Below are 25392 nucleotides of genomic sequence, written 5' to 3'. Positions count from 1 at the left end.
ACTTAACGTCTAGTGGAAGAAATAAGAAGGGCAAAGGACTTTAGAGTGATCAAGGTAAATGGAGGAATGTCAGCTTTCCTGGGAGGGACAACAAACTCACACTTGACCAGTCAGAGAAGGTGTCTGGAAGAATTCCCTAAACTGAGATTGGAAACATGAGAGACAAAAGAAGACAAGAAAAGAGTGCTCCTAAAGTAGAAAATTGTATAAGTAAAAGCTCAGAGGTGAGAAAAAGTGATACAGGAAAAGCAAATGTGGGGCGAGAGGAGGGCCGTGCCCCAGGTCTCAGTGGAGCCCCTGGGACGAGAGCCGCCAAGCATGGGTCCTTGGCTTGCACAGAAAAGAATTCAAGAGTGAGCCACAGTTGAATAAAGGTAGATTTATTTAGAGAAGTACATACTGCATAGAGTATAGGCTGTTTCAAAAGATGAGAGAATGGCCCTGAGGTGTGGGGGTTGGAATTCTTGGAATACGAGGGAGCAAAAGGCCACAAGGCAGTGTTGCTAATTTTTATGGGCTCAGTAGCTTCATATGCTAACAAGTGGGAGGATTATTCCAATTACTTTTGGGGGAAGGGGCTGAGATTCCCAGGAATTGGGCCAGAACCCACCCTTTTGCTCTTTCAAGGTTAGCCTCGAAGCCATCATGGCGCCTATGGGAGTGCCATTTACCATGTTAATATATTACAATGGGCGTGTAATGAAGCTCAAAGTCTACTAAAAGCGAAATCTCCTGCCATCTTGAGCCTCAAGGCCTACTGGGAGTTGAATCTTCCACTATTTTGGTGTTAATTGCCATGTCATTCTTGAATGGCTATGCCCTGCTCCCTTCCCTCCTGTCTCAGAGGGTTGAGGGATAGTAAAGGGAGATAAAAAGTGGAGGTCCTCTAAGCCTGGTTAAGAAATCTGAGTTTTAGGCTGAGGGCAAGAGTGGTGACCACTCCTCATTTTAAAAAGAAAACTCTGGCTGCAGTGGAGTCAGGAAACTGTTGTCATCAAGGTGGTGGATAATGGGGAACTGTACCCAGAAAGCTGCAGTGAGGACAGAGAGAATGAAAAGATAAGTCAATAGATCTTTAAGAGAAAGTGAAACCAAACAGGGCCATAGGGGGCCCTCCCAGGTACAAATGCTCTCCATATCCTTGTTTCTTGTTTTTAGGAAAGAGGCCCAGCCTCCTAGACTTTCCCTGAGTTCCAAAGGGCAGATTCAAACAGCTGCTAATCAGGGAAGGGAGGGAATGCAAAAACAAAGGAGGAGCAATGAACAAACAACAGTGCAGGGATAAAACAGGTCCTGGTTCCTCCCCAAGGAATACATGTAATATCTTTGAATTCTTCTGCAGGAACTAACGCCTCCACCCAAGTGGAGGATGGTAACGTCAGACTGAGCACCAGTAGAAGATAATTAACTCTGTCCCCCTACCCAGATGATTAACTGTGCCTAACTTACCCTTTCTATCTGTAAAATAGTCTAGCAGAATCTTCAGATTTGGTTTTTAGACCTGAGCTCAGCTTCTCCCCAGGTGACTGGCCTCCTGAATAAAGCAACCCTTCCTTTCCAATCAGTGCTTGTTTCTCGAGTATTGGCTTTTTGAGGGGCGAGCATGTGAACCTGAGTTTGGTAACCGAAGAATCTGCAAGAGAGGCTTTGATTACTATGGATAACATGCTAACGAAGGAGGAGAAAAAAGTTTGTCTTTGGCAACGAAATCATCCAACTCACTGAGACAGGAGATTCTGGGGTAGGAGTGTAAGGGGATACATGAAGGGGGGGGGGAGTCCCCAGAGAAAGAACCAGGCATGGCTTTCTTGACATAAGAGAAGTCATTTTGGGGCTAAGCCATTTTGTGATCTAAGCCTGGCCAAAATGCTTACCTTTTAACAGGTCTCAACAATTAATGATCTTAAGGGAACAAAAAAATGCAGGAACAAATGACTGTCATCAGGTAAGAGAAGTTACAACAGTAAAGATAATGAATCTGTCGTAAAGACTCCCAGTACTGTTTCAGTGGTAAAGATTAGCCTCAAGCCCTTTCTTGAGCTGTTCTGCAGAATTTAAGCTCCCCTGGAGGGCTCAACCACCAGATCAACTGCAACCTAAGGGATGTCCACCTTTACTGATCCTTATGACTTCAATCATCTAAAGCCTGGACCCTGTTGACTTTTGCCCCAATTCTATGTTGAATTAGCCTCTGCTCAAGCCCCTTCATGAATATGCATGTACCCTTAGCTTAAATATTTTCCAGTTTTGCTTTGGGAAAAATCTTGGTGTTCTCCTTACTTGCTGCAAGTAATAAATCTTTCCTTCTCCCAGTCTTTAGCTTGGTTGTATCTTTTGGCTCAACACCCACCAAAAGGCAAACCCAGTGTTTGGGTAACAGAAGCACATCAATTGGGAGGTACAGGGAGGTTGAGTTAAAGGTGCTGGAGGATATGTTAATTTGAATCTTAGGAGGGAACTAGGCTTAGAAATTTGGGAATCTTCTGCACAGAAGGAAATAAGACAAAAGTCAAAAACCCTGAGAGAGGTCCACATTGAAGAGAAAGAACAGCTTGTAAGGGAGATTTAGATGGACTTTTGAGAGAGGAAAGGGAAAAATTGGAAGAAGGTGGTATCAGAGAAACACAGGGAAAAGGGCTTTGCAGACAGAAGGAGTGATCAGCAATGTTCAATGCCATTGAGAACCAGGTGACAGCATCGAACTTAAACTGAGAGACATTCTGCAGCACAACTGACCTGTATTCTTCAAAAATGTCAATGCCAAGAAATACAAAGAAAGACTGAGAAACAGAGGTTAAAGGAGACTAAAGAGACATGAAAACTGAGATTGCAATGAATGGTCTAGGATTTTTTTTTTTTTTTTGATGTATTTATTTATTTATTTAGGTGAGGGATAATTAGGTTTATTTATTTATGTTAATAGAGGTGCTGGATTGAACCCAGGACCTCATGCAGGCTAAGCATGTGCTCTACCACTGAGCTATACCCTCCCCACCTCAGATTTTCTTTTGCTATTTTAAAAATCATTTTTAATGGTTGCATAGTAATCCGGATAATTAATGTTATTCAATTGTATTTGAATTTTGTCATTTTCTAAAACAAACAGGACAGTAACAATGTCATTCCAGGCTTTTTCTAATTACAATCTGTCATGTTACTTAGAAAGAATGCTTTTATGAGATATATTACATGGAAAAAAAGTGAAAATCAAAATTATACACTGATTTCAAAGCACAAATTTGGAAGGAAAATGAAATTTACTGTTGCTGTGTTAGGTTTGTCTGAATGTGAAGGAAAGTCAGTTTTACTTCTAATTGTGTCTTTAAATTTGCCTTTGAAACGTCAGTAAGTCAGCTAGGATGTTTTAAGCTTAGAGTATCTGGTATGTAGTTGGCCAAAGCTCAGTTAGTGTTATTTAAAATATTCATCCTAAGTGTAGGGCTCCTAATTTATGGGGTTCTATCTCAATGTAGGCACCTATAGGAGGCAGTGAGTGTAGAGGACACTTCATAAAATGGTGAAGTGGAACAATAACCCTCATTCTCTTTTCAGTGGCCCTGCAATTCTGGAAGTTGTATACAGCTAACTGCATGCAACATACTTAAATATTAACGTTCTCTTTGTTACTTTCTCTCTACTTTTTATGTTTTTTTAATGTAGACATTTAAGTTTCAAAAATTGTAAAATATTTTTCCTGTTCCCTTTTGTGTCTACCAAGCACATTTATCAATAAACCTCTAGAAATTGCTCAAACTAGCCATGCATGGAAAGTATAATTGGCTGGCTCAGTGCCCTCAGTCACGACGACCACAGCTGCCTTCCCTTGCCCTTCACTGCCCTCAGCAAAGATGGTTCCGACGACTTCCGTTCAAACTTCGCTTTTCCCATAACAAATATGGCGCCTCCGCTTCCGGTTCGGGGCTGCTGCTGTGGCAGGGTGGTGAGTGTAATCGAGATCTGGAGCCTTTTCTGGGTCAGTTTTCTCTATGGACTCAGGAGTGACTTGGATTGGGGGGTGAGGGAGGGGGTCTCCACAAGGCATGAGACCATTCTCCATAATGGGGAAGTTATGGCTGCTTTCCCTGGCACACTCCCAAATTTCTCCTCCCCGGACTCCAGGAGGTCCCGGCAGCCAGTGCTCTGGGCAAGACCCAGAATGTGCGGGCTGCGTGTGGAGCTACATGCGGTTAGGTCCCTTTTTTAAAAACAAACAACAACAACAAAAAAAAAAACAATTTTCTTGAGATATGATTCACACATTATAAAATTTGCCTATTTAAAGTGTAAAATTCAGTGTTTTTCATATATCCCCAGAATTGTGCATCCATCACCACAGGTTAATTTTAGACTGTTTTCATGACCCAAAAGAAAAGCCCTGTACCCATTAGCAGTCCCTCTCCATTCACTAGAGTTCTCAGTCCTAGGTAATTACTAGTCTACTTTTTGTCTCTAGAGATTTGTCAGTTTGCATATTTGATTTAAGTGGAAATAAAATGCGTGGCCTTTCTTGACTAGCTCTTTTCACTAAATATGGTGCTTTAAAAGTTCTTGTTGCTTGTATCAGAACTTAATTCCTTTACTGCTGGAAACTATTCCTTGTATTCATATACCACGTTTTATTCATCCAGTCATCAGCTGATGGACATTTGGCTTGTTTCCACTTTTTGGCTATTATGAATAAAGCTGCTGTGAACATTTGTGTAAAAGCTGTGTGGACATAAGTCTTTATTTCTCTTGAGCAGACAAACACCTAGGAATGGAATTTCCCGACCCAAGTGTGACTAACCGTTTGGGGAACTGCTAAACTGTTTTCCAAAGTACTTGAGCCTTTTTACCTTTTTGTATGTGGATATTCAGTTGTCCCAGGGTTGAAAAGACTGTTCTGGCCCTGCAGAATTGTCTTGGCATTCTGTGGGAAATCTGTTGAGCGTAAATATAACATTTTACTTCTGGACAGTCAGTTTTATTCCATTGATATACATGTCTGTCCTTTTTCCAGTTACATAATCATAATTACTGCAGCTTGTAGCTGATTTTTAAATCGGAAACTATCAGTGCTCCAACTCTGTTCCTAGTTTTCAAGATTGTTTTGGTATTATGGGTCCCTTACATTTTCATACGAATTTTTGTCAGTGTCTGTGAAAAAGAAAAAAAAATCCATGTGAGATTTCATTAAGAATTGCATTGATTTATACATCAATTTGAGCAATATTGCCATTTTAAAATAGTCTTCCATTCTGTGAACATAGGATGTCTTTCCACTCATTTAGATCTTCAGTTTCTTTCAACATTTTTAAAAGTTTTCAGTGTACATGCCTTACAAATTAAAAAAAAAAGTATACCTAAGTATTTTATTCTTTTTGATGCTATTGTAAGTGAAACTATATTCTTAGTTTCATTTTCAGATTGTTCATTGCTAGTGTTTATAAATACAAATGATTTTTCTATATTGATCTTGTATCCTGCAGTCTTGTTTAACTTGTTTAATTAGTCTAGCCATTTTTTAAGTGGATTCGTTGTGACTTTCTATACACAAGATCATGTCTTCTGCTAATAGAAAATAGTTTTGCTTCTCTCTTTCCAATCTGGAAGGCTTTTATTTCATTTTCTCACCTAATAGTGCAGCTAACATCTCCTGTACAATGTTGAATAGAAGTGATGAGAGCAGATAATATTGAACTGTTCCTGATCTAAGGGGAAAGTATTCGGTCTTTCACCTTGAAGTGATGGTAGCTATGGGTTTTTCAAAAATGCCCTTTATCAGATTAAAGAAGTTCCCTTCTGTACCTAGTTTGTCGAGTGTTTTGATCATGAATGGATATTTGACTTTGTCAAGTGATTTTGTGTGTGTGTGTGTGTGTGCGCGCGCGCGTGTGTGTGTGTTTATCTGTTGTGGGTTTTGTCCCTTATTCTACTAATATAGTATATTACATTGATTAATTTTCACATGTTAAAGCAACTTTGCATTTCCGGAATAAGTTCTGCTTGGTTGTGGAGTATAATCCTTCTTAGATGTTGCTGGGTTCATTTTACTAGGATTTTGTCAAGGATTTTTGTGTCTATGTTTATCATATTGGTCTGTAGTTTTCTTGTGATATCTCTGTCTAGTTTTGCTGTCAGGATAATACTGGACTGTAGAGTAAATTCGGAAGTGTTCCTTCTGCTTCCATTTTTCAGAAGAGTTACCCAAGAGAAGGAAAGACAATGCAGTGGGAAGAAGCAGGGGTCATGAGAGAATCTGGTGGAGAGCCTTTATGCCTGCAGCATACAAAGCCATAAAAAAGAATGAAATCTTGCTGTTGCAACAACACGAATGGACCCAGAGAGCATTATGCTACATGAAATAAGTCAGAGAAAGACAAATACTTTATGATCTTTCTTATATGTGAAATCTGAAAAAAGTTATATATATGTAATGTATATATGTATGTATATATTGTTACAGATAAAGAAAAAGATTAGTGGTTGACAGAAGTTGGGGGTAGAAGAAACAGGTGAACTGTTTGTTCTTGTTTGTTTAAATGAATAAGAATAAAGAAATCTAGGAAGTAGCTATTTGGATGTTCATTGTATAATTCTTCCAAATTTTCTTTTGTTTGAAATTTTTCATTTAAAGTACTGAGAGGAAAGAGGCTTAACTGAAAAAAAAGTAAATGAAGTTAAACTACTTCTTGTACGTGGACTCGGACTGAGTTGTATTGGTAGGTTTGTGCAAATATGTAGAGTACTGGGAAGATGGTAATGGGAATTCTCTTGGTAAGCAGGGCTTTATGTACTGTCCCTGCAGTCCCGGGGCATCCTATAATCCCCAGGACTGGGAAAGAATATTTAGATTTGTAATTAAGGCACTTTTAAGAGAGGAAAATAAGCACTTCTGGAGAAGGAAGTCGAACCACATAACAGAAGTTTTGGGGCAGAGGATAATCACTGCATTTTCCTTGCCGGCCTATGTGGCTTCAGACTGTAAAAAGGGTCTCGTCTGTCCCTATTGCCTGCTTTCTCCTGTGTAAATTCATTGCGTCTCAAATAATTTTTACATGCACAGGTACTTACTTTGTCATAAACAGGATTCTGCCTTTTGGTAGGCTTTTTTTTGCTCACGTGCCCAGTTTGGAATATATTTGACATTTAATATAAGTGATTCTAAAAGAAAAGACAGATGTCACATCAAGGTGCTCTTTATTTTCAAAAAGGATTCCTTTCATTTCATATCACTAATGATAACTTCTGGGTTTTTTTTTAATAAATATCTTATTTTATTTTAGTTTGCTTTTGTTTTGGGGGGGAGGTAATTAGGTTTATTTATTTATTTATTTTGATGGAGATACGGGGGATTGAACCCAGAACCAAGTGCATGCTAAGCACACGCTCTACCACTGAGCTATACCCTCCCTGTCCCGCCGTACCTTCTATTAATGCTTGATTTTGAGGCATCTTTGCAGGCAGGCAGGGTATGCAGATGTCATTCATTGACCTTCCAGAAGCCTCCAGGGCAGTGTTTGGTAACAGGTGGGCAGGAGGAGGAGCCACAGATGCCTGCAGCAGAAGAGTTTGCGGAAACTTCAGGCTTGGTTGGCTGATATAGCATGTGTGAAGAGACAGGATGTTCTTGCTTCTTTGGGAAACCTTGATCACTTCACTCCTGTCAGAAGCAATCAGCTGGTGTCCTGGCTCGCTCTCTGCCTGAGCGAATGTCCACAATAGCATGTGACTGGTGCCTCCAGACAAGGAGGGTCTTGCCAGGTCTCTCTGTTGATTTGTTTTTATACACCCCTTGTCTTTGCCTGATCAGGCAGTGGCTCACGCTGCAGGATGGAGGCCGTGCAGGCCGGGAAGGCTGGGAGGGCTTGGAGCTGGGTTCATCCTAGATTGGTTCCTTCTAGGTGGGTTTCCTTGGGTGAGTTACCCACTCTGTGTTTCGGGCTGACGGTGGGACTGCGAGTGAGGGTGGTAACAGGATCACCTGCTTCCAGGGCTGTTGCAGGTGAAGCTGTTATTAGCACAATGCCTGGCATCCAACAAGCACTCAATAAATGTTAACTACTCACATTATTACACTGTTCGTCTTATTCTGAAATTGCTTCTGTCATTCAAACATGCATCTTTCAAGTTCTGTCGTTTTAACAGCTGGATAGTATTCCATAATTTGGAATACCTGCTCCTCCCAAGCCTATTCATTCCCTTGTCTTCTCTGACTCAGTTGATATTGCAGCCCAATCGCCAAAGCTGCCATTCCTTGTTGACTCTCAGTTCCTCTTTAGCCCCTTTATCCAGTTAGTTACTAAGCTCGGCTCTCATTCTCATTCCTAAGTATGTCCCCAGTCTGCCCCTGCTCCTGACTGGTGGCGCCCTGCCCTGGTTCACATGCCCTTCCACTCACACTGGGACCACTGCAGGCGAATGAATTCCTGTTGCTTCTGACAGTGCTGCCACCGGGCTGAGGCCCTTGCAAATCCCCCTGCTGTCCAGCTGCCAGATCTGCAGATCTGACCATGCAACTCCTCTGCTGGGTGCATGGTGGCTGGGGATGTGTGTTGACTATAAGACTTACTGATAACAACTTAAGAGGCAGAGGGGAGCAGAGGGTCTGGGATCTCCCCAGGCCCACAGTTAACTTATAGAGAGTTGGGCAGGGCTGGATGCACTGCAGAGAGTCCTCCAGTAGAGAACCCAGTGCCCACAGGTAGACATCAACCCAGAAAGGGTAAGGAACACCCAGTTTTTAACAGGAAATGTCTGAATGCTGAACCCAATAAGCCACCTTTGAAGTCTCCAGAGCTCAGCTAGAGACTTTGTGTATCCAAGTTGCTGACAGCATCCAGGCCTTACTGTCCTTCCCAGAGCCGGCACAGGAAGAGCAGAGGCCCCATGCCGTCCACTCTAGACCACAGGGTTTGTCCCTCCTCAGTTACCCGATGTGTCACTGTCCTTAACTCTCACTTTGGACTCTCGGCACCCCATGCTGCTTGTGTTGCCCAAACTGGTTCTTCTGGGGTTCATGCTGTCCCCTGGCCGTGGCCTGGCCAAGCCTCATGCCTGGGGACAACTGCCACCAGGAAGCCTACTGCCTCCTTCTGGGCTCCTCTCCACCTTGTCATTGTGTTAACACTGTCTCTGTGATTGGATCATCCCAACCTGAGCAACGTGAAGGAAGCCTCTGTCACATTCACCTTTGCATCCCCAGGTCCTGGCATGGTAACAGTTGTCTGAAGGCTGTGGAAGAAAATGCAAATCACCTGTAATCTCACTACCCAGCAATGAAACCACTGAATTAATTACCACTGAAATTAATTTGGAATACACCCTTCCAGACTTGGTTTCTTCCCTAGCTATAGGTTTGTGTGTTTCATACACACAGAATCCATGTGGTATTTTATTTTATAAAATCTGGCTTTTTAAATAAAATCAGCCCCCACCTATAGTTTAAAAACCTTTTTCCATTTAATACATCCTCGAACAGTTTCCCTGTTCATTAAGTATCCGTGTAGTCCTTGAAGTTTAGTGCTGGGCAGTATTTCATCCTTATCAGACATGCAGTTTATTTTCCGACTGGAATTATTCATGGTTTCTTTCTGTGCTGAGTATCTCATGATGAATAAACATGGTAAACACACACTGGATCTAAAGTAAAGACAAGGAAGGCCATTAATAACAGGGAAGCAAATTAGTCTGGTTCTACTGTTCTGTTGTTTGGCTTTTAAGGCGCTTTAAGCCATGACTATAATGGTGGCTCCTGTTCGCCATGCCTTCTGTACTGAACTTTTATTTTTTTCCATGGCAGGACCATGGCAGCCCAGGAAGCCACTCCAGACGGCCAGTCGGAGGAGAGCAGTGCTTTGGACCTGCCGTCAGTTTATGACATAAGGGATTATGTGTTGCAGAGACCCAGCCAGGAGGCCAACAGTGAGGCTCTTGGTTCTGCAGAAGCCCTTTCTATGCCGTGCTCTTCTGATGTGGATCCAGGTAAGAAGCAGAGTTGAGAACAAACTAACACTAAAACACAAGCAAAATCCTGACGTGTAGAGGTATGTGATAGTTTGCTTCTCTCTCTTCTAACAGCAGGTCTTTGAGGAGTGATTCATTGTCTCGGGTAGAAAAACATCTTATCTAAGCAAAACTGCTGGGAGAGACTTCAAAGGATAGCCTCCCTGGTGTAACCATGACAGGAGCCATTTCCTGGAGGCTTTTTGTCTGAGCCTCTTTCTGATCTCCATCCAGAGGCATTCAGAGGCCAGGGAGCACTTGGTTCAGTAGGGAGAGAGTGGAATTGGTTTTTTTGTTTGTTTGTTTTTTCTTTTAAAACCTCAGAAAATAGCCACGTGGCCCTGTGGTGTGTCATAGGTAACAGTAATTGGGATTTTAGTATTCCTCTTCAGAAATATACTCTGGATTTAGGTAACAACTTTTCTACAAGTTTCCCTGATTAAATTGCCAAAAAGTCTATTATCGATAAGTTTAATGATAATTCCTTGGCATAGTTAGTGACCATCTCTGGCTGTAAAGCCCCTCCCCTCTGTGTTTATTGCCTAATCCAGACCCAGAGGTCCACAGACCTGGATTCAAAGCTCTGCCACTTACTGGCTGTGTGACTTGGGTCATGTTTCCTAACCCCTCTGAGCTCCAGAACCATCTACAAAATGGAGATGAAAATGCTTGCCTTGGTGAGTTAGGTTTCACTCGGGGAACAATGTAAAGGACCTATCATGATGTTTGCTGAACATGGGTGCTCAGTCAATTGTTACTATTTTTTGCAGTATTATTGTTGTTATTAATATTAAGAAACCCCAAAAAAATATTTTTAAAGAGCACTCAGGTTCTAAGAAAATGTGGACCTTAAGGATGATGAGTTCAATATAGGCAGTAAGTAGCGTGTGTACCTGTCGTTGTCCTTAAGCATTCTGTGGGGAGGAAACAACTTTCAAACACCGTGTAAAGATTCTGTTCTGACTTTCAGGACATAGAATAATCAGGATCAGTCAGCCTCCAGTTTAATCTAGTTCCTACCGAGAATTAGATCACGCCTTATCCTTTTTCTTTCCAGACTCAGGTTATTAGTTCATTTAACCATTCCTCTTCCCCTCCCATCCTGCTGCCTCTACACTCCTCTCCTTCCCTAAGGAAGCAACTGTTATGGATTTGAAGTGAATTGACCACTGGAATATTTGTATTGGAGTATCTGTTAAAAATTGAGACATTTCATGCGGAAAAAAAAAAAAAGGTTCTTTTGGAAACCCTCACACAGGTCTAAGCACGGGAAGGAGTGCTCTGATGCCGAGATGACCATTTTGCATGGTGTCAGTGGTGGTGGTTGTGGTGGTGCTGGGTTAGACTGTCTGCTTTGAATTCTGGTTCTGCTGCTTTCTGTGGTTTGGCCGTGGGCAAGTCACTTGGCTTCTCTCTGTGTTGGTTTCCTCGTTTATGAAATGGAGACCACGGCACCTGCCTTGTTGTGGGTCAGCATAACGAGGGTGAGTGTGTGTGAGGCCTAGGCCCTGGCATGTGGTGGGCCTCCCCACAAACACGTAGCTTACGGCTGGTTATGGATAACTTTGGAAAGTTCCATGTATAAGGGTTGGGGTCAGAGGCAGCCCCGAATTATGTGAGGCCTGAATTTAGCCCCATAGTGTGATCAGCGTTGGAGGAAGAGATTGTCACATTTTCTCTGCCTCCCAGAATAAAAGTTCAAATGTGTAAGTGCCAGAGACGTGGCCAAACTGTCAGCCATTTGATGGGTGCAGAGTAAGTTATAGACACCTGTGCAGCGGTCTCAACTCCGTGCTGCTTCTGTAAGGCACACACACACAGGTGAGTCACTCCTTGTTTGTGCCCTCGGAGTCCTGGTTCTTTTCACTTTCTCTCCCTGCTTGGGCCTCCTCCTGTCGCTCAGGTGTCCACAGCCTTCCTGTGTCACCATCAAAATCTCTCAAAACAATTTGAAGCTTAACCAGACTAGAAAACACTGACTGCAGCTTCAAGTGTTAGCTTTTACAGGAAGTTCTTTGTTTAAGAGTACTGAGCCTAATATATCCAGAGGGAACCTTAATTTAAAAGGACACCTGTACCCCAGTGTTCATAGCAGCACTATTTACAATAGCCAAGACATGGAAACAACCTAAATGTCCATTGACAGATGACTGGATAAAGAAGTTGTGGTATATTTATACAATGGAATACTACTCAGCCATAAAAATGATAAAACAATGCCCTTTGCAGCAACATGGGTGGCCTTGGAGAATGTCATTCTTAGTAAAGTAAGCCAGAAAGAGAAAGAAAAATACCACATGATATCACTCATATGTGGGATCTAAAAAAAAAAAAAAGACAAATGAATTTACATATAAAACAAAAACAGATTCAGACATAGAATACAGACTTGTGGTTGCCAGTGGGGAGAGGGGTGGGAAGGGATAAACTGGGAGTTCGAGATTTGCAGATTCTGACTGGTATATGTAAAACAGATAAACAAGTGTATACTGTATAGCACAGGAAAATATATTCAATATCTTGTAGTAGCTTATGGTGAAAAGAATATGAAAATGAATATATGTATATTCATGTATGACTGAAACATTGCGCTGTACACCAGAAATTGACACATTGTAAACTGATTATACCTTAGTTAAAAAAAATTTTTTTTTAAAATTAAGAGTACTGAGCCTAAACCTAAAGGAAAGTCTCAATTTCTGGAATCAAGGGCAGGAAGAGTAGAGATTTGGGACTGTGCGTTTGATGTCCTTGAATGCATCCTGTTTAGGTTCCCCACCTCCGCCTCTGCACAGTCCGCTCCCCCTCCCCCCACACAGCTTGAGCTTGACCTTCCCAGTGGATCCTTGATCCTCTGCAGCATGTGTTTAAGACACACACATTGGTCTGCACGTGCTATCCGGGGTCGGGGTCTGTGCCTGGTCCTTTCTCTCTGCAGAGCTGGGTGCGTGAGCCAGTGATGGCCCCCGTTTACGGAGACCTGCCGCCTGTCGGCTTCTGTGTTGTTGGCTCCACACTAAGTCTCACAAACTTTGCCACTGTCAGTTTTTATCACAAATCTGACAAGTGGAAATCAACCCTAGTTTACACGTGAGGAAGTGGAAATCAACCCTAGTTTACACGTGAGGAAATGGAGGCTTGGAGAAGTCAGGAAGCTTACCCGATGTCACTTAGTAAGTGGCAAAGCTGGGGTGAATCCAAAGGCAGTGTTGAAAGTCATATTTTCATTGAAAAAAAAATTTTTGCTCTTTTCTAACCTGGAAAATAACCAAGGAGATGACACCCTGGAGATGAGGAGCTGCAGGAAGTAATTAAGGCGAGTTTGTTAGCTTGATAGAGCAAACAGCTCACGTTGGAGGGGGTAGTTTTAGGGAAGAATGTTAAGTTTTGGTGCCATTTCATTCAGACTTAAATGCTTAAGAACAATTTTCTTTGGCTGTACGCTCGGCCATTCTGCAGGGCTTTTGTATGTTAGTCCATTCATTATTTACGATACTCGTTATGACTGTTTTAAAAATGGACCAGATCGCCCCGAGCTTCCCAACAAATAAGTAAAAATGGTATCTTGGAGCCAGGATGGGAGCAAGGATCACGCTGGGGTCAAATGGAGGACAGCCGCGCGATTATTTAATAGCGCCTTCTCTGGTGTTTATGTGACACCGGAATAGCTGGGCTCAGGCTCACCCGCCACAAAAGGCCCTTCATGCTGCTGTTACTAGGGGACATTTGCACAGCATCGAAAACTGTTTATTTTGTTGTAAACATTCCAGAGCTGCCTTTTGTGGGAAAGAGGTTTTCCACTCAGGTTGTCACTGGTAATCTGGTCACTACGAAGCAGTGACCTTCAGGTGGAACGGTCCCAAACTCTGAGGGAAGTCGCTCTCCTAAGTGCCCAGCCTGATTGCTCTGCTCTGAGCATCAGTTTGCTCAGAGGCACGGCCTGCCTTCACACGGGTTTCTGCTGGTGTTCCCACGGCTACCGTCTATCTCAGCTCCTTAACGCACCCGGTTCCCAAGCCCACTTGCATTCTTGGTTTGCTTGTTTGCTGCTGGATGTTGTTAGGAAATTGCTCTTCTAGGGACTAGTGAAACATCAAGGGTTTCCAGTTACTAGTCCCCAGGGTAACTCGGCCCGGGCTGCACCCACCCTGGTACCTGGTTCCTGTTGGCTGCACCCATGGAGCTCGGGCCCGGCTCCTTTTGTAAGGATTCCCGGGTCACCGTGCAGCTGGCTCTGGCTGTGGACCTGTCACTGCCCTGCTCGTCCCAGCCCGGCTGCTTGTAGGAAGCCCTGCACGCCTCCCTCCCACTTCCCCTCATGACTGTTCCTCACTCTGGGCAGGTGACCTCTGTCCCGACTGCTCCTGCTCAGATGCCCTGATCTAACCCTGTCCACACCCCAGAGGAGGTAATTCATGTCAGGGGACATGAGGCTTAAGAGCACTTTCTAAGAAGCTAATGGGTTGATAAGAATCCGAGAGTATTAGTCAGAAAAACCTCAACGCCTTGGTCATTTCAGTCTGGGTCCCCAAAGCCAAGTGAGACCGGGCTCTATCTGTCTAAATAAACAGAGCTCGTCTGTCCAAAAGTGACTAACTAGCCACTTCTCATGAAGTGCCAGGGAGCAAACTACAACTTGTCACCCTGGCCGGGCTCAGGCTTACGAAACTCCCTCCCCCTGCCCTTCCTGGTGAGGTCAGGCAGAAGACCCACACTGCCCAGAAGGTCCTCCTGAAACCTCCTTTTCTTCACCTTCCTCTGTTTAAGCCCCCTTGAGGTGTCCTGGTCCACTCCGGCTTCCCCGCCAACTTCAGTTCAGCCCCCTATGCCTCATTTTCAGAGCTCTGTGTCATCTGATGTCTGGGATATCTGCTCAAAATATTTAACAACCAGTTCAGCCCTGCTGCAACATTTTAACCAGTGGCAAGTCCATAGGGGTGCACAGCAGATGGATTTAGGCCCCTGCTGGTGTCCCCAGCTACTCGTGAGCATAGGCCCGCCCTTCCTGCGGGGCCTGACTTTATGCTGAGGGCCTCAGCTGCACTGCTTCCCCCCTCGAAGTGTGCGCTCCCCTCCCTGCTTGCTCCAGTCCATGCCAGAGACTGATGAACTGAATCTATCACTTAGCTCCAAGTACCTATTTGTTGATGGACTTGAACTCCCTGCCTCTTAGGTACTTGTTCCCTTTTTCGTTTGTTACCGGGCTCAAGGAAAGCATAGAGTAAATGGAACGGAAGCGTGGAGTGATATGGCACATGGTCTGGGCGAAACCTCTCAAGTCCAGGGTCCCGGAGGCTTCCTGGAGGTGCAATCCTGTGTGTACCACTGTAGCTTGATAAACTGGGTAGCTCACGTGACATGTCTCATCAGGGCCCCCCAAAACCTTTGTCCTGGAGAGTGCTCAGGGTGCGTTCTGGTGCAGGACACAGTGTTTCTCTGCAGTTGTCGCTTTGACATTGCAGTGTGGGAGTGGGAAGCCTCCGCCCTTTCCTCCCACTTGAACTTCTAAGAGCAGTTGTTGGGGAAATCGGTCGAATGTATACAAAGTTGAGTATTAAACAATGTCTTTGATGATTAAAGGCCCTGCTGACAAGCAGCTGTGAGTTTAAAGTAAACAGTGGTTTGATGCCCCTTGTCCTTCTTTTGGAATCTGTCAACATCCCAGTCTTCAAAGGCCATTTTATAGCCTGTATATTTAGGCATTTCATCCAAGGAATTTAATATTTAAGAGTAGATAAGTATGTCTTTTTCCTTTCTGTGATTCACATGGTATCCATTTGTAATTCTAGAAAATTTTATTTCCGTAAGAAATCATAAGCTCTTAAATTGAAACTCTCAAAAATAGAATTTACATCATAATTGTAGAATTCTAGATGTGATGTTGTCATTTTAAATAAGAGTCAGAGTATATTTCAAACATGTAAATAATGTTAAAGACGTTTTCTAATTTATAGCTGCATTAAGTCATATCTAACCTAGTGGCTGATGACCCAGCTCCCTCTGAACGGGACCTCAGATACAGTCAGGAAGGGAGAGAAAGGGACTGATGAGCCAGTTCTCTGAGAAATCACAGAGCAGGATCTAGAACTTCCTGTCACTTACCACATGGATGGATTTTATTTGGGAAGTTTAATCCTTCATGACAGTGCATCTGTGCACTGGTTACCACTTTCTGGATTGAGTTTTGCAGATTCGGCCACCTAAGCTTAATTTTCAGGTTCTGAATGGGTTTTGAATTCTTTGCTGGCCACTGTTGGAGGGCAGGAGTGTGTCCTAACTGGCTCAAGAAGTGAAGGATAAACTGTAAGTGTATGTGATTAAGACCCACAGAGTTAGAGAATGGTCCAGCTTCCAGGCCAGTGGTTTTCAAACTGTGCTCCAGGCAGCCCCCTGGGAGCTGGGAGGTCAGGCCTGGGAGAGGGCAGCGAGCTTCCAGGGGCCCTGGACTCAACGCTCTTGTTCATCTGTATCAGTTTATTCACACTGTGCACTTCCAGATAATCATTCATTGAAAGAACGGCTGTCAGGGCCAAAAAAAGGGTTCGAAAACCTCCAGGCTCACCTAGTCGTCTCATTTTCTACAGGGGAAGTTGAACCCCAGGATAATGAAGGAAGTCGCCCAGAGTCACATAGTAACCCGGCAACTCCTATTTCCTTGGTGACTCTCTGTACAGACTACTTCTAACTGTGACTTTTCTATCCCTTTCTTAAAAATTAAAAAATACGGTTCTCTATTTTAGACTGCTAAACTGTAGATGACGTTCAACAGTCAGTGGAGATCTTAATAGTGTAAGAGTGGAGTAATCTTTCGGGCTCAGGAATGTCCTTTGCTATCTGTGTCATCTCTCATCAGCCTTACTTTCAAGTTTCAAGGTCACTTGCTGCGGGAGAAGAGACCAGTTTACTTCTGTGTACTCTGCCTGCAAACACAGTTTTTAAAAAAACAGGCCACGTTCCTGTCAAAAGCCACACCGACAGGCATTCATCTTTCCAGTCCAGCTGTCCAGCAGTGGCCCCGGGATCTGACCCGATACTTCCTTCACGGGCTTCTCCAGGTGAGCACTCGTTCACGGCTCATCACTCAGCTGTGTCTTCTTAAAATAGGAGCCAACAACTTGGTGAAGATAGTCAAGCATATACCGTTACTCGGCGCACTCATATTACTTATGGGACAAAGAAGACTCTGCACAATTAAGGGAAGACACGAAGGTAGTGGTTTATCATTTACTGTACACTTACATTCCGGGCACTGTGCTATTCATTTCACATGCCTTGTTCTTTCTGAGTCTCACAACCAACCCCAAGGGATAAACGATAAATAAATAAATACTGTTGTGCTCTCCACATTACCCATGAGGAAATGGAGCCATCGAAAGGTTACGTATTAATTTATCACCCCCCAAATTGTAGAAAACTGAGACTCAAGCCTGGGTCACACTGACTTCAAAGGCAGAACTTCAAAGAAATGCAAACATCAAGGTATGAGCAAGTTATGGCCTTAAATAGTTGCAGGAAAAGTCCCTGCTGGCCTCTTTCTGCTGACTCGGAACGTCTTCAGCTGGCATCAGTGCCCTCCTGGTCACCCAGGGCTCTGGCTTATTTCACCCGTGCTGTGTCCGCGGTCCCCGAAGTTCCCCCATTCAACCCCTCGTCTTCCAGTCATTGAAGAAGCTCTAACTGCCTGCAGACTAACTGCAAGGAAGGCATTGCCTTTTCAGATAAATTTCTCACGCCAGACAGGATCCAATTTCTTATGTTAAAACCAAAGAAAAAAACCAAAGTCTGGATTTTTTACTTTGCTGGAAAGGATGGAACCCTCAGTAACTTTCTGTCCAGAAGAAATTTTCCCATCTGGCCTTGAAACTCTTCTTATTCTTGGCCCTTTGCCTTTTGAAGTTGTAAATCAAGCTCTTTGTTTGCTGAGTGGCTGCCTTTCTGGACCCTCAAGCTGCCTGGAGTTCTTGATGGAGCTGGGTTTTGCTAAAAGGCTGAGAGTTACAGAAACCCAACTTATTAGAAAATAGCTCTGAAGGTTAAGTGCTTTTTAATTCATCCTGGGACCCTGGTGCTTGCTGGTCAGGGTCCGTGTTTTGTTCTCTGCTTGGTCTCATCACAGTGTCTGCAGCTGGTGCCTTCTAAACCTAAACCCTGACGGGTGAGTAGGGAGTAAGGGTGCCATGCCTGGCACATAGTAGGTGCTCATTAAAAGCTGGTTCAGTGAATAAATGAACAACACACTTAAGTGAAGTTTGACAAGATTTTTAAACAGATACAAAGTATCACACTCCCTTGATCACCAGTTTATAATTTTACCATCAAATTTAAGCTGTGATTAATCTTACATGTACTATAGGACAAGAAAGCTTCTACACTGAATGGCGTGTACTCTCACGTAAGCCCTGCAGATTTGCTCGGCTCATTTGAAAAGGGTTCAGACTAGTCCAAACTGGTCTCTCTCTATGGCCCCCAGCTTTTTTCTTTGATAAGAGAACAGCAGAGAAACTAGTATCTGTGAGGAGATAAAATTCTATGGAAAACAGAAAATTATTACTACGTTTCCCCATGATGGAGAAAGTATGTTCCAAGTAGAGTTGTTTCAGCAAATATCTCTCATTACAGCACGTGAGAGCACAGTTTTAAGGAAACCCTTAAAGACTGCCTTTTAAAGCTGTTTTCTTAAGAAAATTATATTTTTACCACGTATTATATAGCATTGTGGGGTTTTTTTCTGCTTACAAAAGAATACAACTGAGTGGAAAATTTAAATAAATTCTAAAAACAAACAGATTTAGCCCCTTTTCCTATTTCTTCATAATATCTTCAGTAGTTGTTGTTATGTCTTTATTATGTTTGACAAAGAAATTTTTGGGAAATCTTAGGGAATGTTAGGCACACTATAAATAAAAAGATGAGGAAGTTACCCAGGGACCAATGCCATTTTAGAAGTAGAATTTGGAGGAGAATGGGTTAAAATAATATTCCACCGTTTTTAACCAGGAATACCTAAGCTGGGTCTAGAGCTCGGCCATATCTTGCTGTGGGGAAGAGTTTGAGTCTGCTGCCCTCTAGTGGCTCCTTTTTTCATGTTCCTGAGCCTTACCTAGAAAAAGAATTTACATGTACCAAAAGTGTTAAGCCTTTGTAATTCATTCTTTGCAGTTTTTTGCACCTTAAAACTTAATAGTTGATAGAGATTGTTTTACTCATTTGAAGTCTGAGAAGCTAACGTGTCTTCACACCACCAGTGTGAGGTCTAGTTACTTCACATTGTCATATAATTTGAGGACACCGCTTCATTCACCTTGCTTGATAGAATTTTTTTGCACATTTGCCAAGTAAAAGTTGTGCTTTTTTTGAAAAGATAAGACCAAACGATTTAAGTGTGCCTTATTCGATGAAATTATAGTGGCATTAAATGTTAGGAGATTTTAAAAATCTTTGGAGACTTACAATCTAACAGGATGACATAGACCCATTTCTCCCTGCTTCCCCGTGCTGAGTACAGCTGTCAACCCTGGAAATGCAAGAGGCAACCAAGGAGAACATTTGCAGTGGTAAGAAGATGAGTTGGTCCAGGGCCCCAGTGCGGAAAGAACAGCACAGAGGCAGGCATCTCTTCCCACCTAGCAGAAGAAAGTGACCAGGACCATTGCCTCCTGACCTGCACCTGGCAACAAGAAGAGGCCATGTAGGCTCCTGTCCCCACGACTGACCGGTTGTCCATCCAACATCATCAGGGTAGCCCAGCACCCAGCAAGGGGGGCTCTATGAGGGACCCAGCGCAATAAGTGGCCAGAGGTAGTGCTCTCCTCCGGCTGGGCCTGAGACGCCTCCCCTTTTCTAAGCCGGACCTAGGTATCCAGGAGGCACAAACAGAGGATTCTTGCAACCCAGCAAGTGACCTGGCCTGGGAAGCCCTTCCTTCACTCACATTCACTGGGGCAGCTGGGGAGCAGCAGAGGGGGATCCGACTTCAACAAGCAGCCCACCCTGGGAAGCCTGCTCAGGGGCCTGAGATCTCCCCCTGCCAAGGGACACCCATAGGCCGGGCCGTCTGTGCACCAGCAGGGACCTGTGGAAGCTCCGGCAGCACCAGACACACCAAAATGAGCAGCAGAGGTTCTGAAAATCAAACCACAGCCCACAGAAGTAAGCCACGACCTGCGTGCTGAGTTAACTGAGGAAGATGACTGCCTGTTCAAACCAAGGATCTAAATAGGACCAAAATTCTCTAAACAGAATATTCTCTAAACATAATAGACAAAAATCTTCAGGATACAACCTCAAATCACCTGTCACACCAAGAACTGAAAGGTCACAACTTAAATGAAAAAGCAGTCCCAGACACCACCCGTGAGGTGAATCACACCAATCTGAAATTAAATGACCGAGGGTTTTAAATCAACCAACATACAAATGCTTGACAATCAATTACAAATTCTCCAGAACCAAATGGAAAATAGGAAATCTCAGCGAAGAAATTATAAAAAGAAGCAAATGGAAATGGGAGAATGAAAAGTGCAACAGCAAAAAAAAAAAAAAAAATTGATCAGTGGATCTCATCAAAATGAAAAACTTTCGCTCTCTGAAAGCCCTCATGAAGAGGATGAAAAGATCAGATACACACTGAGAGAAAGGATTTGCAAATCCTATGTATGACGAAGGACTGGTGTTTATAGAGAATATAGAGAACTCTCAAAACTCAACGGGAAAAGAACAAACAACCCAATTAGACAAGGGGCAAAAGTCATGAAGAGACGTTTCTCTGAAGAGGGTGTCCAGGTGGCAAATAAGCACGTGCACGTATGTTCAGCGTCACTAGCCATCAGGGAAGTACAAACTGAAACCATGGTGGAACCTCTGAGAACGCTAAGTGAGAAAATAAAGACCACAGCAAATGCTGGTGAGGAGGTGGAGGAACTGGAACGTTCTTACGTCGCTGGTGGGAATGTGAAAATGGCACAGCCACTCTGGAAAAAGGCTTGGCAGTTTCTTATAAAATTAAACTTGCAGTTGCCACATGATCTAGCAGTTGCCCTCCTGGACATTTGTCTGAGAGAAATGAAAACTTAAGATTCATGTAAAAACCCATACATGAATGTTCATAGCAGGTTTGTTCATAATAGCTGAAAACTTCAGCTGCCCAGATAATCCTTCAACAGGAGAATAGTTAAATCGTGGTGCATTCATCCTGTGGAATACCACTCAGCAGACCAAAAGAAAGCAGAAACGGAACATTCCTTATTCTCATCCTCTGCTTCCCACATCCTAGTGGTAACCAGTAGTGTTGCGTGTATTCAGATGTTTTTGGTGGTCTACCCATAAATGCGTCCCAGTGTGGCTATATCTGTGCATGTGAATGTATGTATTTTAGTGAAGTTATTTATGTATAGGTTTTACCCAAAAAATCCATAACAAAAGCATATTGTTCTGCAAGTCATCTTCGAAATTACACATTTTATCACAGCCATTCTTTAATGTTACTACCTCAGTCCTTTTAAGGTCTGCATAGTGTTCTGGAGTACAAACATACTATAATATTTTTAACTATCTCCCTACTAATGGTCGTTAATTCATCTCCAATTTCTGGCAATTACAGATAAATATGTTGTTTTTTGATGTTTAGGGATTTTAGGTTCATATATAGTCAGTTTTATCAATCGATGCTTCTGCTTTGGTGTAATATTTAGAAAATCATTCTTACTCCCAAAATTATATAAGTAGGTACCTCTTGGTATTTTTAAGGTTTATTTATTTATTTTTTTAACTTTGAAATCTTTATTTTGATGTAAGGTGTGGGGCAAGGTGACAGCTTTATTATTTTCCGAAAGGGGAGCCAGTCGTCTTAATGCTGTTTACTTACTGATATCCTTTTCCCTCTGGTTGTAAATGTTGCCCTCACTTTAAAAACCTGTATTCTGCATTCTTATTTTTGGTTTGGGAGCCAGACTAGTTTGGGTTTGACCTTGACCTGTTAGCTTCCTGACCTTGGGCGAGTTGCCATACTTGTCTTTGCTCTGTTTCCTCATCAGTAGAATGAGATTGATAGTGTTGCCTGCTTCCTCGGTCGTCCTGAGAACTGAGTGAGGCCCCTGGAGCTTAGCATCCTGAGTGAAGGCCAGCTGTCATTACTGCCACTGCTGTTACAACCAGTACTGCCACTGGGGCTGTTTCTGGACTCCCACTTCTTCGTTACTGAATTCCTTTCGGGAGGAGACCAGCCTTGTGCTTTTTCATGTTGCTCAGGACTGGGTGAAAAAGTGATTTGTCTTGGGACAGAGTCCTTACAGAGAAGTTATTCATACTAACACTGACCCAAAGTGATGCAGGAAAAAAAACAGGTGTGGGGCATGAGGGAGGCCGTGTCCCAGGTCTCGGTGGAGCCCCTGGGACGTGCCCTGCCAAGTGTGGGTCCTTGGCTTCACACAGGGAAGAATTCAAGAGCGAGCCACAGTTGAGTAAAGGTAGATTTATTTAGAGAGATGCACACTGCATAGAGTGTAAGGCAAGAGAAAGGCCACAAGGTGTGGGGGTTGGGTTCTCAGGTTAGAATAAAAGTAGGTACACACTCCATAGACAGAGTGCGGGCTGTCTCTGAAGAGGAGGGAGCGAGAGAGGAGGCTATAAGTTGCGGTGTTCCCAGCATTTATGGGCTCGGTAGCTTCATGCCTACAAGTGGGAGGACTGTTCCAGCTACTCTGAGGAAGGGGCTGGGATTCCCAGGAATTTGGCCACCACCCGCTCTTTGACCTTCTATGGTTAGTCTTGGGACTGTCACGGCACCTGTGGGCATGACATTTATCATGCTAATATGTTATAATGAGCGTACAGTGAAGCTCCAGGTCTACTAGAAGTCAAATCTCCCGCCATCTTAATCCTCAAGGCCAACTGGGAGTTGAATCTTCTGCCATTTTGGTGTTAATTGCTGTTGTTCCTTGAATGGCTGTGCCCTGCCCCCTCCCCTCCTGTCTCAATGCCACACGATCATTTGGGGCAGCCAGGATGGCACATCACCCAGCAACCTAGCCACCATCTCACATGTTACCATTGTCATGTACAAGGGGGAAAAGAACTTCAAAGAGCCTCACACTGGCCGTTAAATGATCCTCGCAGAAGTGAGTAGCATCAGGGATTCAACTCACAATACATTGCCCAGAACAAACGAATGACGTGGCCCCATTTCCACAAAGGAGCCAGGAAGCGCAATCCTGGCAGCGGCCCAGAGAGGGGAGAACTGGAAATGCCTGTCATAGAGCTTTACTGACTTGTTGAAAGGCCAAGGTGGAGGGGAGCTGATGGAGGAAGAAGACACAGCTCAGCGTGTGTGGAGGTGGGGCGGCTCCTGAGGCTACGGGGAGGAGGAGGGAACCTGTACAGAAAGCAGAGCAACTGATTAGAGTCCCGTAATGTGAACAGTCTGGGAGATTGATACCCACCCACATCCTAGAGCTGGGAGAATTAGGAGTGCTCTATTTTAAAATTTAGAAAATTTTTAATGTTTAAAAAATATTTAATGTGCTATGGAAATTACATCATCTTCTCAGTGAAGTCCTGTGTTCCAAGTCACTACGCCTAGTACAGTGCCTGGTAGTTAGTGGTGCTCAGGAAATACTAATTGATGGAGTGATGGCTCTAAACTTACCACAGGAAAAAAGCAAATGATGTTGTCGTTGTTGTTAATAATCATCATCGGCATCATCCTACTACTAGCTTGTCTCGCAGATAAGTTTGGTTTTGGAAACAAGTCAGTGTCCTGACCCTTTGAGAGGTCACCTTAAGGAATTTCTCCCTCCCCGCAAGCTGGCAGGATCCAGATAAAGGGCGTCCCACCCTGAAGATTTAGATCCTGACTTCCCTCGTTTTCTGGCTGCGTCCTCGTGTTTCCTTGCAGCTTTCTTAACCCACACACCATGCCTGCTCTTCCCACCCTCTCAGCTTTGTGGAAGGATGCCCCTGGTCCTCCAGGCTCAGCCTTCCTGCCGGCAGCCTCTGTGTGCATGGGACACTGGAGGTAAGGGGTGGGCACTGGTCAGACTGCCGGGGTCCAGATCTGCCACACACTGCACCCGCTCCATGACTTTGGGTAATTTACGTTGTCTTTCTAGGCTTCATTTTCCTCATTTACAAACTTTGAATCATCCTAGTACCTATATCATTAGGCACTGTGGTGAGCATTAAATGAAGTGATGCTTAGAAAGTCCTTAGAATGGGGCCCGGCACCTTGTGAGCACCAACGATTACCATCCCGGCTGTCATCGCTGCCTCCCCTCCAAGTTCTGTCTGCATCTAGCTCCCAGGACTTCCCCCTGGAGCTTTGCTGACCTGGATGGTGGGCTCTTTGCCATTTGTTTTGTTTTAAGTTAATTTCCCAGTACTCCAGAGTCCCAGGATACCATTTTTACGGCTGCCTTAGTCTCAGGTATTTCTAGCTTTTAACCCACACAGCTTCAGAAAGTCCCTTAGTGGCTCTGTGCCCTGGTTCCCTTCTCTGTGAAATGGGAGTAAAGTCTTTTTCGTCTTGGTTCCCAGGGCTTTAGGTGTGCTCTCCTCGTTTTTCTTCCTTGGCTCTGGCTTTATTTTATGCTATCTTGTCAGACCGTGTGTCCTTAAAGCCACCTTCAGCCCTTGATGGGATACGGTAGGGATATAAATAAAGAACCACATAAATAAAATTGAAAGTAGTTATGAAAGCACTGAACGAAGCATCGTATGTATAAGAGACATTTTCAGTCAGTCAGTGTTATCAGTGGCAGAGGTTGGAAAATCTGCTTTGTCATTTTGTCTCCTGAGCTTAGAAATGTTCAAATCATTGCAGACTTCATATGATATCTGCACAAAATAGAATCTTAGAAAAATGTGGAGGAGATAAACGTGCTTTGGTCCTTTGAAAATAGAAGTTCTGAGATAGTTAAGTAGCAGAGCTAAGAATATACTTTGAAGACATGAGGCTGCAAGTTCTTAAGGAAAAGAATTAGCATGGCGATTATAGTCCATCTCTCACCCTCAGGAAGTGCTCACTGCAAAGGCTGATTACATTAAAATGATGACAAATGGATATAAAGTCACCTACAAACAGTTGTCACAACAGCCGACATTTGTTGTTTACTTGGCCCTATCCCAGGTGATCCTTCAATAAGCAAGAGGAGAGATACTGATTTTATCCCCATTTTAGAGCTGAGAAAACTGAGGCCCAGCTAGGTTGTTTAACCAAGGCTACGGTGGAATGAGGCAGTCTCAGTGCAGAGCTTTGTCAGTGACCACCGTGCTCAATACTGTCCCTTAACCAAGTGGCTCCTTCAGGCCACCCCCTTGTAATACAGCAACGCTTCTCGAGGTTTCTCCTGGTGGTCACACCATTGAGTTCTCTGTCACACACACCCCAGGCCAGGGCCAGTCAAGGGGAATGGG

The 25392-nt window shown here is 43.7% G+C and overlaps 1 protein-coding gene and 1 long non-coding RNA gene across 6 annotated transcripts in view; one reads left to right on the top strand and one right to left on the bottom strand.

The window, feature by feature from the left end:
* Nucleotides 1-310: 310 nt before the first annotated feature.
* Nucleotides 311-22467, bottom strand: LOC116657962. The gene is made up of 3 exons (XR_004313148.1): nucleotides 22410-22467; nucleotides 14737-14742; nucleotides 311-330 (listed from the first exon to the last, which is right to left on the bottom strand). It is a non-coding gene; the product is annotated as an uncharacterized LOC116657962 (long non-coding RNA).
* The window catches only part of SHLD1 (shieldin complex subunit 1), a 65403-nt gene continuing 43910 nt past the window's right edge, over nucleotides 3900-25392 (top strand). For 4 of the 5 annotated variants that reach the window (XM_032461864.1, XM_032461863.1, XM_032461865.1 and 1 more), the window contains exons 1-2: nucleotides 3900-3973; nucleotides 9782-9963. In XM_032461864.1, coding sequence (XP_032317755.1) covers nucleotides 9786-9963 — 178 coding nt within the window. In that variant the 5' untranslated portion in view covers nucleotides 3900-3973; nucleotides 9782-9785. Of the gene's footprint in view, nucleotides 3974-9781; nucleotides 10026-25392 lie in introns of all 5 variants that reach the window. The other variant, XM_032461866.1, reaches the window with a different exon arrangement.

The sequence above is a fragment of the Camelus ferus genome, chromosome 19 (genome assembly GCF_009834535.1).
Source record: "Camelus ferus isolate YT-003-E chromosome 19, BCGSAC_Cfer_1.0, whole genome shotgun sequence".
NCBI lineage: Eukaryota > Metazoa > Chordata > Mammalia > Artiodactyla > Camelidae > Camelus > Camelus ferus.
This window is presented reverse-complemented; position numbering and strand designations above follow the sequence as displayed.